The 17679-nt window shown below is 36.4% G+C and overlaps 1 protein-coding gene across 1 annotated transcript in view; it reads left to right on the top strand.

The window, feature by feature from the left end:
* NELL2 (neural EGFL like 2) overlaps positions 1 to 17679 on the top strand; it is a 380751-nt gene that overhangs the window by 131230 nt on the left and 231842 nt on the right. The window contains exons 10-11 of the mRNA XM_029206633.1: positions 11964 to 12055; positions 15194 to 15296. Of these exons, the coding sequence (XP_029062466.1) occupies positions 11964 to 12055; positions 15194 to 15296 (195 nt within the window). The remainder of the gene's footprint in view (positions 1 to 11963; positions 12056 to 15193; positions 15297 to 17679) is intronic.

Below are 17679 nucleotides of genomic sequence, written 5' to 3'. Positions count from 1 at the left end.
AATTTAAATAGGTAGAATCAAATTAGGGCCAAAAGTACTGAATTCCTCCTTCCATCTATAGACTTGGCCTTCTTGCTATGATCTTCTAAATATCCAATTCTTGCTTTCCCAGTATCTACCCTTCTAACCAAAGGCTGATCTGGATAGGGTGTTAGAATTTATGCTTTTGTTGTATTCTGGAAGTTATTTTTATCCTCCTTTGCCTCCTAACCCCTCACTACTGCTAGATTTATGGTGTTTCAGGGCCTGTCCTCGTTTTGGAAGAATAGGCTACTGACCTAAATTAAGGCCCCCTAGGAGAAGCACTCTTTGGTCCTTTAGAAGTGCAAGGACATGATATATATAGGATGAGAAAGGAGGTTTGTGCATCTACTCTCATGCTCTCATTTCCTAAACTCTGATATTAGTTTTGCAAACAACTAAATTCCCAAACAATTGAGATTTAGTTAAAGGAAGCAATCATGTATAATTAATGAATTTGTGAATTATTTAAACACTGAAATTTTGATCATTTAAACAGCATTGACTCATAAAAACTGGCTTTATGTAGAGAAAGGAGAAGGTTTTGTCATCAAATTGTCCAAGCAGTCTTCCGTTGTATGTGTTGTCTTGTATTATTCATACTGCTTTGACAGTAGCCAGCTATTTTTCAGTAACTGATAGATCTGCTCCCATTTCAAGTGCTCCAGTTCTACTTCAGTGGAGAATAAGCTGCCATTTAACAGAAAAGGCAAAATATTTCTGTGAGACCCAATTTATAGGACCTTTATCATAAGAGGCAAAATCAAAGGATAGGGCCAAATATAAAGGGACACGTGAAGATCAGAGAGGCCAGTTTTCTTGTTTTCAGGCTTTTCATCAAATAGGAAGCTAGAAGAGAACTTACAAAAAAAAAATTCAACAAACCTTTAAAATTTATTATTTACGGCCAGTGCTGGGTGCTGAGTACAAGATCCAAAGACAAATTAAGACACTGCCCCCATCTCATGTAGGAAAGATAAAAAAAAAGTACAACTAACTAGAGGAAAGGAAAAATGGGTTCAGTGCTCTAATAGAAATTTAAGCATTGTAGAAAGAGGGAAAATTAATTTATAGCACCTAGTGCTCAAAACTTTTATTACAACCATATTGTTAAGAATTGACTCCACGTGAGTCCAGATTTCAAACAAGATTGTGGGCTGGATAAATGCAGCATGGCTGATTGGAGTCTTTTAAGAATATTGAAACACTTTCAGATTTTTTTGTTTGACTCCACAGAATCTTAGCCTGTTTCATGAATACATTTATTGTGCATTCTTTTTTAAAAGCTATAATAAAAATATACTTATACATAATTACAGTTAATGAGATATTTTCTCATCCAACAGTTTTCTTTTCTTTTTTTTTTTTTTTTTTTTTTTTTTGCGGTGCGCGGGCCTCTCACTGTTGTGGCCTCTCCCGTTGCGGAGCACAGGCTCCGGACGCGCAGGCTCAGCGGCCATGGCTCACGGGCCCAGCTGCTCCGCGGCATGTGGGATCCTCCCGGACCAGGGCACGAACCCGTGTCCCCTGCATCGGCAGGTGGACTCTCAACCACTGCGCCACCAGGAAGCCCCTCATCCAACAGTTTTGATTTGTATATAACGAAAACATAAGTATCATGTTGACTCAGAATGAAATAATTGCCATTGTACATGGGGTTTTTAAGAGCCCTCCCAGTGGAAATCAAGATTAGAAAGAAAATCTTGTAAAAGCCACTACTTTATACAACTCTGCCCTTAACAGACAGCTTAAACAATTTAAAGATCACTGATACCTGGTGTTTTTTAAAGAAATTATAAATCCCATTTCTCACTAAGTGAATTATACTGTTTTTCTTCTTGGTATCTATAACCTTTAATTTTGTGTTGTATCATTTTTATTTATTTTTTTTCTTTTATTTTCCAAAATGCATTATTATTATTTTAAAATAAATTTATTTCATTTAACTTTTAAAAAAATTTTTAAATTTAATTTATTTTTTTATACAGCAGGTTCTTATTACTCATCAGTTTTATCCACATCAGTGTATACGTGTCAATCCCAATCACCCAGTTCATCACACCCCCCACCCCCAGCCCCGCAGCTTGCCCCCCTTGGTGTCCATACGTTTGTTCTCTACATCTGTGTCTCTATTTCTGCTCTGCAAACCAGTTCATCTGTACCATTTTTCTAGGTTCCACATATATGTGTTAATATACAATATTTGTTTTTCTCTTTCTGACGTACTTCACTCTGTATGACAGTCTCTAGATCGATCCACGTCTCAACAAATGACCCAATTTCGATCCTTTTTATGGCTGAGTAATATTCCATTGTATATATTTACCATATCTTCTTTATCCATTCGCCTGTCGATGAGCATTTACGTTGCTTCCATGACCTGGCTATTGTAAATAGTGCTGCAGTGAACATTGGGGTGTATGTGTCTGTTTCAGTTATGGTTGGCATATATGCCCAGTAGTGGGATTGCCAGATCATATGGTAATTCTATTTTTAGTTTCTTAAGGAACCTCCATACTGTGCTCCATAGTGGCTGTATCAGTTTGCATTCCCACCAACAGTGCAAGAGGGTTCCCTTTTCTCCACACCCTCTCCAGCATTTGTTGTTTGTAGATTTTCTGATGATGCCCATTCTAACTGGTGTGAGGTGATACCTCACTGTAGTTTAGATTTGCATTTCTCTAATTATTAGTGATGTTGAGCAACTTTTCGTATGCTTCTTGGCCATCTGTATGTCTTCTTGGAGAAATGTCTATTTAGGTCTTCTGCTCATTTTGTGATTGGGTTGTTTTTTTTTAATATTGAGCTGCATGAGTTGTTTATATTGGAGATTAATTCTTTGTCCATTGATTCGTTTGCAAATATTTTCTCACATTCTGAGGGTTGTCTTTTCATCTTGTTTATGGTTTCCTTTGCTGTGCAAAAGCTTTGAAGTTTCATTAGGTCCCATTTGTTTATTTTTGTTTTTAATTCCATTACTCTAGGAGGTGGATCAAAAAATATCTTGCTGTGATTTATGTCAAAGAGTGTTCTTCCTATGTTTTCCTCTAAGAGTTTTATAGTGTCTGGTCTTACATTTAGGTCTTTAATCCATTTTGAGTTTATTTTTGTGTATGGTGTTAGGGAGTGTTCTAATTTCATTCTTTTACATGTAGAGTCCAGTTTTCCCAGCAGCATGTATTGAAGAGACTGTCTTTTCTCCATTGTATATCCTTGCCTCCTTTGTCATAGATTAGTTGACCATAGGTGTGCAGGTTGAACTCTGGGCTTTCTATCTTGTTCCATTGATCTGTGTTTCTGTTTCTGTGCCAGTACCATATTGTCTTGATTACTGTAGCTTTATACTATAGTCTGAAGTCAGAGAGTCTGATTCCTCCAGCTCCGTTTTTTTCCCTCACGACTGCTTTGACTATTCGAGGTCTTTTGTGAATCCATACAAATTTTAAGATCTTTTGTTCTAGTTCTGTAAAAAATGCCATTGGTAATTTGATAGGGATTGCAATGAGTTTGTAGATTGCTTTGGGTAGTAGAGTCATTTTCACAATATTGATTCTTCCAATCTAAGAACATGATATATCTCTCCATCTGTTTGTATCTTCTTTAATTTCTTTCATCAGTGTCTTATAGTTTCTGCATACAGGTTTTTTGCCTCCCTAGGTAGGTTTATTCCTAGATATTTTATTCTTTTTGTTGCAATGGTAAATAGGAGTGTTTCCTTAATTTCTCTTTCAGATTTTTCAACATTAGTGTATAGGAATGCAAGAGATTTCTGTGCATTAATTTTGTATCCTGCAACTTCACCAAGTTCATTGATTAGCTCTGGTAGTTTTCTGGTGGCATCTTTAGGATTCTCTATGTATAGTATCATGTCATCTGCAAACAGTGACAGTTTTACCTCTTCTTTTCCAATATGTATTCCTTTTATTTCTTGTTCTTCTCTGATTGCTGTGGCATGGACTTCCAAAACTATGTTGAATAATAGTGGTGAGAATGGACATCCTTGTATTGTTCCTGATCTTAGAGGAAATGCTTTCAGTTTTTCACCATTGAGAATGATGTTTGCTGTGGGTTTGTCATACATGGCCTTTATCATGTTGATGTAGTTTCCCTCTATGCCCATTTTTTGGAGAGTTTTTATCATAAATGGGTGTTGAATTTTGTCAAAAGCTTTTTCTGCATCTATTGAGATGATCATATGGTTTTTATTCTTCAATTTGTTATTATGGTGTATCACATTGATTAATTTGCATAAATTGAAGATTCCTTGCATCCCCTGGATAAATCCCACTTGATCATGGTGCATGATCCTTTTAATGTGTTGTTGGATTCTGTTTGCTAGTATTTTGTTGAGGATTTTTGCATCTATAATCATCAGTGATATTGGTCTGTAATTTTCCTTTTTTGTAGTATCTTTGTCTGGTTTTGGTATCAGGGTGATGGTGGCCTCATAGAATGAGTTTGGGAGTGTTCCTTCCTCCACAGTTTTTTGGAAGAGTTTGAGAAAGATGGGTGTTAGCTCTTCTCTAAATGTTTGATAGAGTTCACCTGTGAAGCCATCTGGTCCTGGACTTTTGTTTGTTGGAAGATTTTTAATCACAGTTTCAATTTCATTACTTGTGATTGGTCTGTTCATATTTTCTCTTTCTTCCTGGTTCAGTCTTAGAAGGTTATACCTTTCTAAGAATTTGTCCATTTCTTCCAGGTTGTCCATTTTATTGGCATAGAGTTGTTTGTAGTACTCTCTTAGGATGCTTTGTTTTTCTGCAGTGTCTGTTGTTAACTTCTCCTTTTTCATTTCTAATTTTCTTGATTTGAGTCCTCTCCCTCTTTTTCTTGATGAGTCTGACTAATGGTTTACCAATTTTGTTTATCTTCTCAAAGAACCAGCTTTTAGTTTTATTGATCTTTGGTATTGTTTTCTTTGTTTCTATTTCATTTATTTCTGCTCTTATCTTTATTTCTTTCCTTCTGCTAACTTTGGGTTTTGTTTGTTCTTCTTTCTCTAGTTCCTTTAGGTGTATAGTTAGACTGTTTATTTGAGATTTTTGTTGTTTTTTGAGGTAGGCTTGTATAGCTATAAACTTCCCTCTTAGAACTGCTTTTGCTGCATCCCGTAGGTTATGGATCATCGTGATTTCATTGTCACTTGTCTCTAGGTATTTTTTGTTTTCCTCTTTGATTTCTTCAGTGATCTCTTGGTTATTTAGTAACGTAGTGTTTAGCCTCCATGTATTTGTGTTTTTTACATTTATTTGCCTTTAATTCATTTCTAATTTCATAGTGTTGTGATCAGCAAAGATGATTGATATGATTTCAATTTTCTTAAATTTACTGAGGCTTGATTTGTGACCCAAGATATGATCTATCCTGGAGAATGTTCCATGCGCACTTGAGAAGAAAGTGTAATCTGTTGTGTTTGGATGGAATGTCCTATAAATATCAATTAAATCTATCTTGTCTATTGTGTCATTTAAAGTTTGTGTTTCCTTATTAATTTTCATATTGGATGATCTGTCCATTGGTTTAAGTGAGGTATTGAAGTCCCCCACTATTATTGTGTTACTGTCCATTTCGTCTTTTATAGCTGTTAGCAGTTGCCTTATGTATTGAGGTGCTCCTATGTTGGGTGCATATATATTTATGATTGGTATATCTTCTTCTTGGATTGATCCCTTGATCATAATGTAGTGTCCTTCCTTGTCTCTTGTAACTTTCTTTATTTTAATGTCTATTTTTTCTGATATGAGAATTGCTACTCCAGCTTTCTTTTGATTTCCTTTTGCATGGAATATCTTTTTCCATCCCCTCACTTTCAGTTTGGATGTGTCCCTAGGTCTGAGGTGGGGTCTTGTAGACAGCATATATATGGGTCTTGTTTTTTGTATCCATTCAGCAAGCCTGTGTCTTTTGGTTGGATTATTTAACACATTCACATTTAGGGTAATTATCGATATGCATGTTCCTATTACCATTTTCTTAATTGTTTTGGGTTTGTTTTTGTAGGTCCTTTTCTTCTCTTGTGTTTCAGACTTAGAGAAGTTCCTTTAGCATTTGTTGTAGAGCTTGTTTGGTAGTGCGGAATTCTCTTAGTTTTTGCATATCTGTAAAACTTTTGATTTCTCTATCGAATCTGAATGAGATCCTTGCCAGGTACAGTAATCTTGGTTGTAGGTTCTTCCCTTTCATCACTTGAAATATATCATGCCAGTCTCTTTTGGCTTGTAGAATTTCTGCTGAGAAATCAGCTGTTAACCTTATGGGAGTTCCCTTGTATGTTATTTGTCGTTTTTCCCTTGCTGCTTTCAATAATTTTTCTTTGTCTTTAATTTTTGCCAATTTGATTACTGTGTGTCTTGGCATGTTTCTCCTTCGGTTTATCCTGCATGGGACTCTCTGCACTTCCTGGACTAGGGTGGCTATTTCCTTTCCTATTTTAGGGAAGTTTGCCACTATAATCTCTTCAAATATTTTCTCTGGTCCTTTCTCTGTCTCTTCTCCCTCTGGGACCCCTATAATGCGAATGTTGTTGCATTTAATGTTGTCCCAGAGCTCTCTTAGGCTGTGTTCATTTCTTTTCATTCTTTTTTTTTTTTATTCTGTTCCACAGCAGTGAATTCCACCATTCTGCCTTCCAGGTCACTTATCCGTTCTTCTGCCACAGTTATTCTGCTATTGATTCCTTCTAGTTTAGTTTTCATTTCAGTTATTGTGTTGTTCATCTCTGTTTGTTTGTTCTTTAATTCTTCTAGGTCTTTGTTAAACATTTCTTGCATCTTTTGGATTTTTGTCTCCATTCTTTTTCTTAGGTCCTGGATCATCTCCACTATCATTATTCTGAATTCTTTTTCTGAAATGTTGCCTATCTCCACTTTATTTAGTTGTTTTTCTGAGGTTTTATTTTATTCCTTCATCTGGTACATAGCTCTCTGCCTTTTCGCCTTTTCTATCTTTCTGTGAATGTGGTTTTCATTCCACAGGCTGCAGGATTGTAGTTCTTCTTGCTCTGCTGTCTGCCCTCTGTGTTGTATCATTTTTAAAGGTGATGATACCAACAGGGAAATTTAGTGTAGACTCATGTATTTTCAATCCAGTAATAAAAAGAATCTAAATATATAGTCACTGAGGAAATGTTTAGAAGTGAAATATATGTCTATTTGCTTTTGTATTCTAAAATATTGTTAGATAGATTTGAATAATTCTTTCTACAAAGGTTTGCAGAAGTTGATTTAGATCTCATTAGAGGGATCTGCATTTTCAGTCTTTGCATTAATGACCAGACCAATGAATCATGATTTTAATGTGTAACTTACAGCTTTTAGAGTTTTACTGGCTTCTTTCACTTATCCATTTCTCAATCTCTTCTATAAGTTCCTTTTCACATTTTTACAACTGAAGAGTCTCAAATTTGCATCTGTTTCATTTCCTGTCTTCTTATTTCTTGTTAATTGTTAAAATAGAGGAGAGATTAAGTGAAAATAATACACATTAATTGCTTTTTCAGATTTTCTCATAATTATGGTGCTATTAACTATGTGATTAGTGATATTTAATATAACCTTGGTATAACATGTATACCAATTGTTATAGCATCCTATTGAATTTCCCCAAGTTCTAGTTAATTTCTCTCCCTATGGCTTAATAGACTGTTCATTGGACAGCTCTGAGTGAAATAATTCACATGATGTGAACGGTACCCCCTGGTGTGTGTGTATGGTATTGTGTGTGTGTGTGTGTGTGTGTGTGTGTGTGTATGTGTATATGAGAGTCACAGTGAATATGCCTTTGACATTGGTTAATATTAATAACTTAAGAGCAGAAGTAGTGCTATGGGTTAGTCTGACTGCATGGGGGCTTAGCTTCTTAGTCTGCAAGGGGATAAGACTGTATCAATGAATTAATACCCTTCCCCCTAGAGGCTTCATTACCTTCGAATATGTACATGTAATATACTCAATAAATCACTTAGCGTAGATCTTTGAAAATGCAGCCTAGTTGGCATAATTCTGCTTTAAGCTGGTAAATGACTTGGACATAGGAATCCAGAGTTATGTCACAAGAAACTTATTGCTATATATGCACACACCAGCACACACACACACCCCAAAACTAGGAAAGAAGTGAAGCCTCTGTCTATGAACATGTTAATGCAATTGAATTGAAGAAGAAATCAATACAGCAAAATGATTATTCCTTTGTTGTTTTGTTGAGGAAGTGATTTCTTATACTGTGCTGGGGAAGGGTAAGCAGGGAGGTGCAGTTCAGTTAGGGAATTCTAGAGACTTTCTTGCAGCCAGTGTGGTAGCCAGAGTGATCATTATTATCCCTGAGGCTTTGTCCCTGATACCTACAGGGGCTAGCCTTGGTTAAAATCAAGGCAACACTTAATCTGTTTCCTCTCCTCTGTTTTAACACTTGATCCGTCCAGTTCCTTCATTTTGCCTTCTCCTTGCTTATGGATCTCATTTTGATAAGCTATCTGGGTTTTTTTTTAAAAATAGAGCTGTATTTTTTAAATGTCTCAATTTTCCCTCTTTAAAATTTATTTTTACTGTGTTCCACTCTCTCATGCTCTTGTAAGCAACCTATCCTTGTAAACTATTTCTCTTCATGGTCTAAATTGAATTACTGTGATAGCTACCAGTGCTGGGGGTTGGTTATTCTTTCCCCTGGACACCCCACGCACCCCACCTGTCTTTCTCTGTCCTACTCTGTACCCCAGGAGCTGGACTTCTGCAGACTGTATCACCCTGGTCTCCTTGCCAGCTGGCTTTGGGTAGGGTTTGCCAATGAGATGCACTGGCAGGAAATCAGAAGGCCAGAAGAGAGGGAGTTGGCCGTGTTTCTCCCCTGCTCCTTCCCTGCACCAGGCTGGGTTTCTGGTGGTACCTGTGTCTCTCATGATTTCGACTCCCACTGGGCTGCCTCTCCTTCATAACTCTGGCTCACTGTGGGCTCCAATAAAACCATTTCCTCTCCCTGTTCCTTATCCCTGGGGTGATGATGACTTGTCACTATTGCCAGAGTCTGGGTCCTTCTCCAGCCCTTGTTTCCTCACCTTTGATCCAGTGCCCCCGCCCCCGCCCCCAGTTTACCACTTTGTCTCCTGTGTTTACCTGTCACTTATGAATTTCTCAGTTATAGCACTTGAGCTTGGCTTTTATTATAGTTAGTTGTGTACGAGTCTGTCTTCCCAACTCAGTAGTGAGGGGTAGAAACATGTCTCTTTCATCTTTGAATCCTAGTACCTAGCAGACTACCTGGCATGTTAGCAGGAGCTCAGTACGTATTTGTTAAATGTATCAACAAATTAATACGACTTTTACTCCTGCAGTCTACTCCTACGTCCCAGAGCCATCCTTATGGATTTTCAAGATTCCTTGTAGTATTTTTTAGGAATGATTAGGAATATATACCTATATATGTATATATATAGGTATATATTTCTGAGTTTCTTAACATTTTTCCCCTAAAGAACCTAGGGAAGGCACACCTGATGGCATTACTAGGTATTTAGAGTAAACCTCAGAATTATGGAGAATCACAGCAACTGATCAAAAAAGAAACGAGACAAAAATCACACACTTTGGGTTCTTTCTAAGCCAAATTCACCCTGTTTGTGCTGATTGATTGAAAGGAAATGAAGCAATTGTGATCTCATTCGTTTTGTGCTTCTCGCTCTGCCAAGCTCCATTTGGTGCCCTATTGTCTCACAAGTTGCCTATTTGAGTCTTTTGAATTAAGAGTTTAGAGCAGAAGGTCCATCTGCTCTGCATGAGTATTAAATTATCATAAGACTTCGTATAAGAAGAATTTACCCTTGTGGTTTTACAGTGTTTCCTTTTCCCTTTGCTCTAAGAAAGACTTGGAACATCATATTTTTTTCTTCAACATACCCTTGGACTTGAATAGACTGCAGTTACCGAGTTGTATAATATAATAGGCTTAGGAACCTTTGACTGGCAGGTGCTGAATAGAAGAAGGTTTTATTTATTCTCGTTATCTGATAAAATGTGGTACTTAAGTATAATTGAACATGCCATAAGCCAGATCTTGGTACTTTGAGGTTATTGAATCTCATAAGAAAAAACAAAGCACAATCTTAAAAATTACACGTTGGATATAGACATTTTACAATCAATCAGGTTCATTAAGTAAATGCACATGCTATTGTAATTCATATATGATAGATAGTATGCAACTGACAACTCCCTATTTTCAGTTTGAATATTCATGAGTGAGCAAGCTTCAGCCAGCTTTTAAGTAATATAATTTATGCAAGTAAGTTGTATTCACTTCCAACAACCTCCAAAACTTTAAAATCAATTTGCCAGTAATATATATTATGTAGTGAAATTTGTTAATAAAAGCTGAGTAAGGAGATCAGCTGAAGGATGGCATTTTTTAAATGTGCATGCTTTCCATTATTTAAATGTGCAGCTTTTAAATAATCAGTTAACTTTTGGGCAAAGATGAAAGTTGGCTTAAATATGAATATTTCTACAACCATATATGTACTCAGTATTTAATAGAAGTATGTCTAATTTGTTTGTTATAAATTTTTTTAGGCAATGTGATACTTTTAAAGATAATGGGATATATAAAGTCTGAAGAGGGACTTTATTCTAACTCACACAATGGAATTAAAAGGAAATATACACACCCCTTTTATAAAATCCATGTAGTTAAAATTAAAAATTGGATTTAGTAAATAGGGCTAACAAACTGCTTGAGTTTTTTTCCTATCAGATGACTGCTTCCTCTGGTCTTTTGAAGTGATTAGCTTGGGTTGATCTGGATGTTATGGAGCTCCAAAGCATCTACAATATTGAGTGTCCTTTGAAAGGAAAACAGTGCAAATCTGTGAAAACAAAAGTTGGTTCAGAGTCTTAGAATGGAGGGCTAAGCCCAAGAAGGATACTGAAAGTTAAGCTTAATTAGCTTCAGGGTAAATCTGTCTCTGTTTAGGTGATGAGTCAACATAGGTAGTGTGAAACATTCATTTCAAAACAAGCAAGCAGTTTCCATTGGCTAAATGTTTGCTGTGAATTGTAAATATTTTGAAAGTCTCAAAAAAATTCTTTGATACTTTGTATGCATCTTCACTCATTAAAAATGTTTTCACCACTGAGTCTGAAGTTCTATCTTAAAATTTTATTTAATTGTGATGGAAGCAAGGCAGGCCCAGATTAAGACCTTTCAACATCTTAAATAGGGTGCCTTAACCCACATGTACTTACAAATAAAATGATACTAACCCATAAAACATAACATTTACATGTATGTACTGGAATTAAAATAGTTTCTTTCTAATTTTCTGTTTTAAAATTCTGTAATGGGGCTTCCCTGGTGGCGCAGTGGTTGAGAGTCTGCCTGCCGATGCAGGGGACACGGGTTCGTGTCCCGGTCCGGGACGATCCCACATGCCACGGAGCAGCTGGGCCCGTGAGCCATGGCCGCTGAGCCTGCGCGTCCGGAGCCTGTGCTCCACAACGGGAGAGGCCACAACAGTGAGAGGCCCGCGTACCGCAAAAAAAAAAAATTCTGTAATGGTATATAAAAATGAACTTTTCTCATATTTGTGTTGCCCCTGATTTGTAGCTCTTTGAGCACCTGCTTAATGTGCCCTGAAGTGGGACATCATCTAACAGGCAAGTAATTAGCTTTGAGTCTGCTTATCAGCACTCCGTTTTCAGAGTTTAATTCTGACTTGCCATTGCCCCTTATCCTTTTTGTACCTTATTTTACTCTCTGAACTTAATGGGCATGAAAATAACTTGAGCCTACATGTGCCTTATATTGGGTTGAATTTAGGTTTACGGTTACTCAAACACCTTGAAAAGTCACAAGGACATGTGAAATATTGTGGCAAAATGATCTGAACACCTGTAAGCTATTTTTCTTAATGAAACATTTTAAAAATATATATTTTTTTTACTCCAAAGCTGTATGCCAATTTCATGGACGAACCTATTTTGAAGGAGAAAGAAACACGGTCTACTCCTCTTCTGGCGTATGTGTTCTCTATGAGTGCAAGGTAAGGAAGCTATTCATGTGTGTTTCAAATTTCTTTCCGTTACATGAACACAGTAAATGTTCCTTTAAAAATCTCACCCTTGTAATACCTTTAAAATTCTAAGGCAAAGAGAACATTTAAGATGATAATTATAGCTCAAATGTATAGAGATTCTCATTGTTTTTGCAATCATGTAAATTAGTGGTTGTAAAATAATTTCCCCAATAAATAAAAACACTCTTTTGTCATATTAAAGTTTTATGAAGTTGTCTTACATTTTCCAAACACAAATCAACTCCTTGTTTGCTGTTTTGAAGAAAATGTATTAGATAAAATTAGACTCGGCCTGTTCTCACTCTTGCTTCTGACTCGTGATAAATATCAGTCCAATTAAAATCAGGACCAAATTTACCTAATAAAAATTAGGTGTTGGATGGAGATGAGATTGATGTTGATCTTAATTCCTTTGGGAGGAATCTTTTAAATAATTTTAAGGGGAATGTTTTATAAATGTGCTCTTGACGTATGCTTCTGAAGCAAACGTGATTCATTTTAAGTCTGCTTCTTGACCTACTGATTGAAAAACTAAATATGTTTCATAACACTTTTCACATTTACCTTTTATAAACTATGATTTTATATTCCTTGACCATAATGTTATATTTCAAGCCATATTCTGTCTAAAGGAAACTGTCTACATATAAAGTTTCTGCTTTAGGGTTCATTTACATTTGATCCTTAATTTTCTTCTTCAAATGCCTCCTGTACATGGTTTGTGGGGATGATTTAGTATGTATAGGTTATTTAGAAAATTAAGATAAGTGATTTACTTTGCTGGCAATAAACTGTGAGCATTCATATGATTAAGTGTTGGGGAAAGGAAAATCCTCAGAATTTTGCCAAGATAAGTTGAATCTGAAAAATCCAGCTGTATACCTCGTGCATCTTAAGTTGGAAGACATTTGGGATAAGCAAGGCAGAGACATAAAGATGCAAAACTGTGACAGATTTGGTTTCTGGAATGTGAAAGCTCTGATTTGTCCATGTCCATTATAAGGTATTCTAGCTGCTTCTTTTGGCTTTAAATAAGCTCTCCCATGATGTAGGTTACCATCTTAAAGTTAAGGGAGCTGGGGCATAGGAACACTAACACAATTGCTGAAGCTATATTTCCAGATGGATTTTTCTCCGTCAGCATCCCTTCACCAATGCTGTTTTGAGTGGAGCAGGTCCCACGGTAGATATAAGGATTGGAAGGCTTGGAGTGAGATCTAGCAACACCAAGGAAATCAGAGAAATTTTACTTCAAGGAAGGTGGAAAACTTTTATCAGCTGGTTTCTAAGTAAACGCTAACTTTGAAATATCAGCCCTAAATCTGAAAATTGTGAGGGCATTTGAAGATTCTCCACTTTGTGTGTGTGTGTGTTCTTTTCATTTGACAAGTGTATTCCATAATACTGATAACTATGATCTAAAATTTACTGAGATAGTTTCCTATTTGATTTTAAAATACCTATAAAGTGATTTTATTTTAAATTCGATTTGTGAGAAGTCTGTGTATAGGCAACTCTGCAGGTGCTTAATAAATATTGGGTGAATGAATAAATGTTACCCTCTAATGCTGTGCTGTCCAGTAGAAATATGATGCAAGCCACACATGTGATTTTTATTTGGGCTAAATTTTCTGTATTCAACCCCATATATCCAAAATATTATCATTTCTAATGTAATCAATATAAAATTCTTAATGAAATATTTTACATTATTTTATCATACAAAGTTGTCAGAATCTTGTAGCTAGTGGCTATGGATTCTACAGCACAGCTCTACCAGAATTTCATAAAGCTTTTGTATTCTTCACTAAATTCTTTTTTTTTTTTCACTAAATTCTTGACATTGAGGACTCCCATTGTTTTTTCTCCCTTCAGGCCCCTGAGCTATTTTACATAATTGTCATCTCTCTCAGGCTTCCATTTTCTGGGCTGTCAATTCTAGTCCTTCTTTGTTCCTTTATTGTCAGTTTTGTGGCCTTGAAAATGTGTCCTGGGGGGTCTGTGAGTTTCATAGTAACACAGAAAAACACGGTGGTCCTGAAAATAAGATTATTAGAATGGATATTACCATCAAACCAAAGGAAGAATAGCGTTTGACTCCACTGTATACATGTCTTGTGACACTTTCTTTCTTTTTTTTTTTTTTTTTCCTGCCATTATGGTGACTTGGAGAAGGTCCTTTCCATTGATAAGCCAGGAAGAGGGAGATATTGAAATTACGATTTCTTCAATAAAAGCAGTACTTATAGAAATGATATCTAAAAAGCTAAGCTACTGAGCAGTATTAAAACAGAAGCCTTCAAGTTCCAACGGTTATTTTATTACTTATGTATTGGTAAGCATAGTATAACATTTAATGACCCTCGCTCTTAAAGAGACTGGAGGTTGACAGTATAGAAGCAAAATGTTTGCTTCAAGGGCAGTGCTGTTACATTTATCAGAAAAGTATTCTGTTCTGTATTTTGGTTTCTCTTTGAGAAGGGTTTTATCTACTTCGGTGGCTAGAACTATAATCGTTTTACATTGATTTATTCATTCATTCAGGAAAATTTTTCGATTGCTTATTATATGCCAGAAAAAATGCAAGACATTCATGCTCAAGAGACATAAATCCTCATTTTCCCTCATTTTCCTTATAGTTTTGTGAGAGATCCCCAGTGTTCCTCATCACACTCACTTGGGATAATCTATAACAGTTTAGGAAACTTTGAAATGAGAATGTTTAAAAAGCCCGGGTTTTATTTATTGTTTTTTCCAAAGTGAGCTATTGATAGAATTCAAGCTGTATCTTTGACACAATTGTCATCTGGATGTGCAAATATGTTGTAAACTAACAGAATCTTTCAGGATTACCCTGATGTTTGGAAATTGAAGGCATGGCTGCAGTGTGGCATGCTTCCATTCCCAGAGCTGCTTGTCCATTTGAAAGGCTTTTCAGTTGTCATTTAATGTTATTTTGCAAGTGAGTGTGTGACCTGTGCAGAGGTTCTCAGGGTGAAAATTTTACTCTCATGTTTGAAGAAATTTCTTGGATGTCGGATCTGGAAACTTCTGAGTTATTCCTAATTAAGAGGTTTGAAGCTTTTATTTTCTGTTGTCTGACAGGACCAGACCATGAAGCTGGTTGAGAGTTCAGGCTGTCCAGCTCTGTATTGTCCAGAGTCTCATCAGATTACCTTGTCTCATAGCTGTTGCAAAGTTTGTAAAGGTAAGGCTTGTCTGTAAAATAAAATTTATGTGCATGAGTCATTCAAAGAGGCTACTTCAACTGACAGGAAATAGAACTTTTTATAATCAAGTTATTTCCAAAGACTATCGAATTAAAATCGAGATGCTCCCATGCATTTCTGCAGGGTGTACTGTACCTGTCTCAAGCTCTGGATTTCTATACCTCTCTCTGTGTACTTGTCCTGAGTCAGCATAGCATTGTTGAAAACATTTACACAACAGTGCTGAGTTATTTTATTGTTTCTTTTTTTTGCCAGGGGTGGGGGGCGATTTCCTTTCTTTTCTCTTCAGTCTGTTTTTATAATTGTCTGAGCATAATTCCCATGTTGTTCAAATCCCTCTCTTCACAATTCCACTCTCCTTCACTGATAGGCTTCTACACTACCAAGAAGAGAGAGGCCATCAGACATGCATTGCTTATTCTGTGTTGCCTCTATGATGATAAGCCTATGACCAATAAGTAGAAGGAACTTAGATTTTTAGTTCAGTATAAGAAAACAGTAAAACTTGAGGTATTCAGAAATGCAGTGGGCTGCCCAGGAGGCAGTGAGTTGCCCATCACGAAAGATTCTTAAACTTGGTATTTTGTTATAGATTTAAGTATTAAACTAAAGGATTAATTATATGGAATTTTTATGTTCCCTACCAATCATGAAATTATATGTGCCTTCTTGTGTTATCCTGAAATTATGTGTTTGTGAATCTGTCTCCTTCATTGGATTTTGCACCTTGAGGTGCAAAATGTAACAGGCTGGGTCTTTATATTCATCTCTATATTCTTAATACCTAGTATGACACCTGGGATGTAGCTGAGACTCATAACTCATGTAGTTGGTACTGTATAACAGTGCCTTAAATGAGCTACTAGCACTTGTTTTAATAATAGCCTTTATTGGTGCAAAATAAAACTTAAATGGAAAAAAGTAAGAAAAAGAAACTTTATAAAACATATACTATTTTGTTTCCTTTTAATCTCATCTATTAAAAAGGAAACATAAGATCCCTCTCTCCCATTTTTAGGAGGGTGGTACAGTTTTTTCATTTTCTTTTTAGCTACTTCTTCCATCCATTCAATTAAGACTGCCTGATTGCATCCATTTCTTTTTAAAGAGCCTTAATACATTACCAAGAGCAAATTAAGAATGGAAAAGCTAGCTACAAAACTGGTTACATTTAAATTGCCTATAGTTTTAAAAATTAATGTTTACACAGCCCACTCAAAATATCAATACAATGACAAAATATACCATGACCTACAACCCCTCCACCTGAGATCCTGATATCATTGATATGTGACCGGCCAGAGCCAGAACCAAACTCAGGTTTGGCTTCTCATTGCTCAAAAGTCAATGTTCTGGAGACAAGGTTTGGTGGAAAAAGAAAGATGTATTATTCAGGAAGCCGACAACCTGGGAAGATGGACTAGTGTCCCCAAAACCATCTCCGAGTTGCCAGTTAGGGGACAGGAGTTTGTAAAGGAAAAGTTTCAGAGGTGTGCAGTAGGGGGCTATGTGTGGAGCAGCACAGTCTGCTTCGATAATTACCTTGAAATTGGTGGTGCAGTGGTCTGGTCCGAGTCACCTTGATTGTGTAGGGAGAGCAGTTAATCTGTAGCTGCAGGTTTGAAATGTCCTGTAGTTCCTGGAATTTCTCAAGCATGTAGAAGGTTATTCTTTAAGCATTTAATCATATTATAACTTAGTCAGGCCTAGGTCATAGGTTTTTCTCAAAATGGAACTGGGGCTTCCAATATGGAGTTGCCTTCGCTAAGGCAGAAGCTCAAATACCTTTTCCTAATTCCTGAATAAGTGTTTCAGAGCCAGATTTCAGATATATGGGATGGAGCCTTGGTATCACCTTAAAAAACACTCTTCAATAAATTATTTTACTCAGCCTGGATTGAGAACCTCTGGTTTAGAACTGGAACTGAAATTGGACAAGTTGGCCTTTCTTGAAACATTTAGCACCATTTAAAATAAAGGTTACTTCCATTTCTGACTTCAAATAAATAGAATAAACAAATGAGTCCTCCTGGTATTCTCTGACTTTTAAACTAAAAAACGTCAAGTTTTGAAGGCTTAAAGTTTGAGTCAACTCCTACACACATATTGTGACAAATTCATTTGTAGTAAGGTTGGCCTCCAGTTTCCAGGCCTGTCTGCCTAGTGCTAAAGATGCCATGTTCACATCTGAAAAACTAAGTTGTTCAACAACAGTTAGTAAATATTCCCTGAGGGCAGAGCATGAGATTAAATTGTTGACCTTTCCACTGGAGGCTCGACCGGTGGTTGGAAACCAAGCTGTGCACCGAAATAAGGCTCCAAATTTCTGGGCACCAAGTCAAATCCAGCCAGGGCTGTTTT

The sequence above is a fragment of the Monodon monoceros genome, unplaced genomic scaffold (genome assembly GCF_005190385.1).
Source record: "Monodon monoceros isolate NGI ecotype Baffin Bay Population unplaced genomic scaffold, NGI_Narwhal_1 Super_Scaffold_6, whole genome shotgun sequence".
Lineage (NCBI taxonomy): Eukaryota > Metazoa > Chordata > Mammalia > Artiodactyla > Monodontidae > Monodon > Monodon monoceros.
The sequence above is the reverse complement of the archived record's forward strand: the minus strand, read 5'-3'. Positions and strand labels throughout refer to the sequence as shown.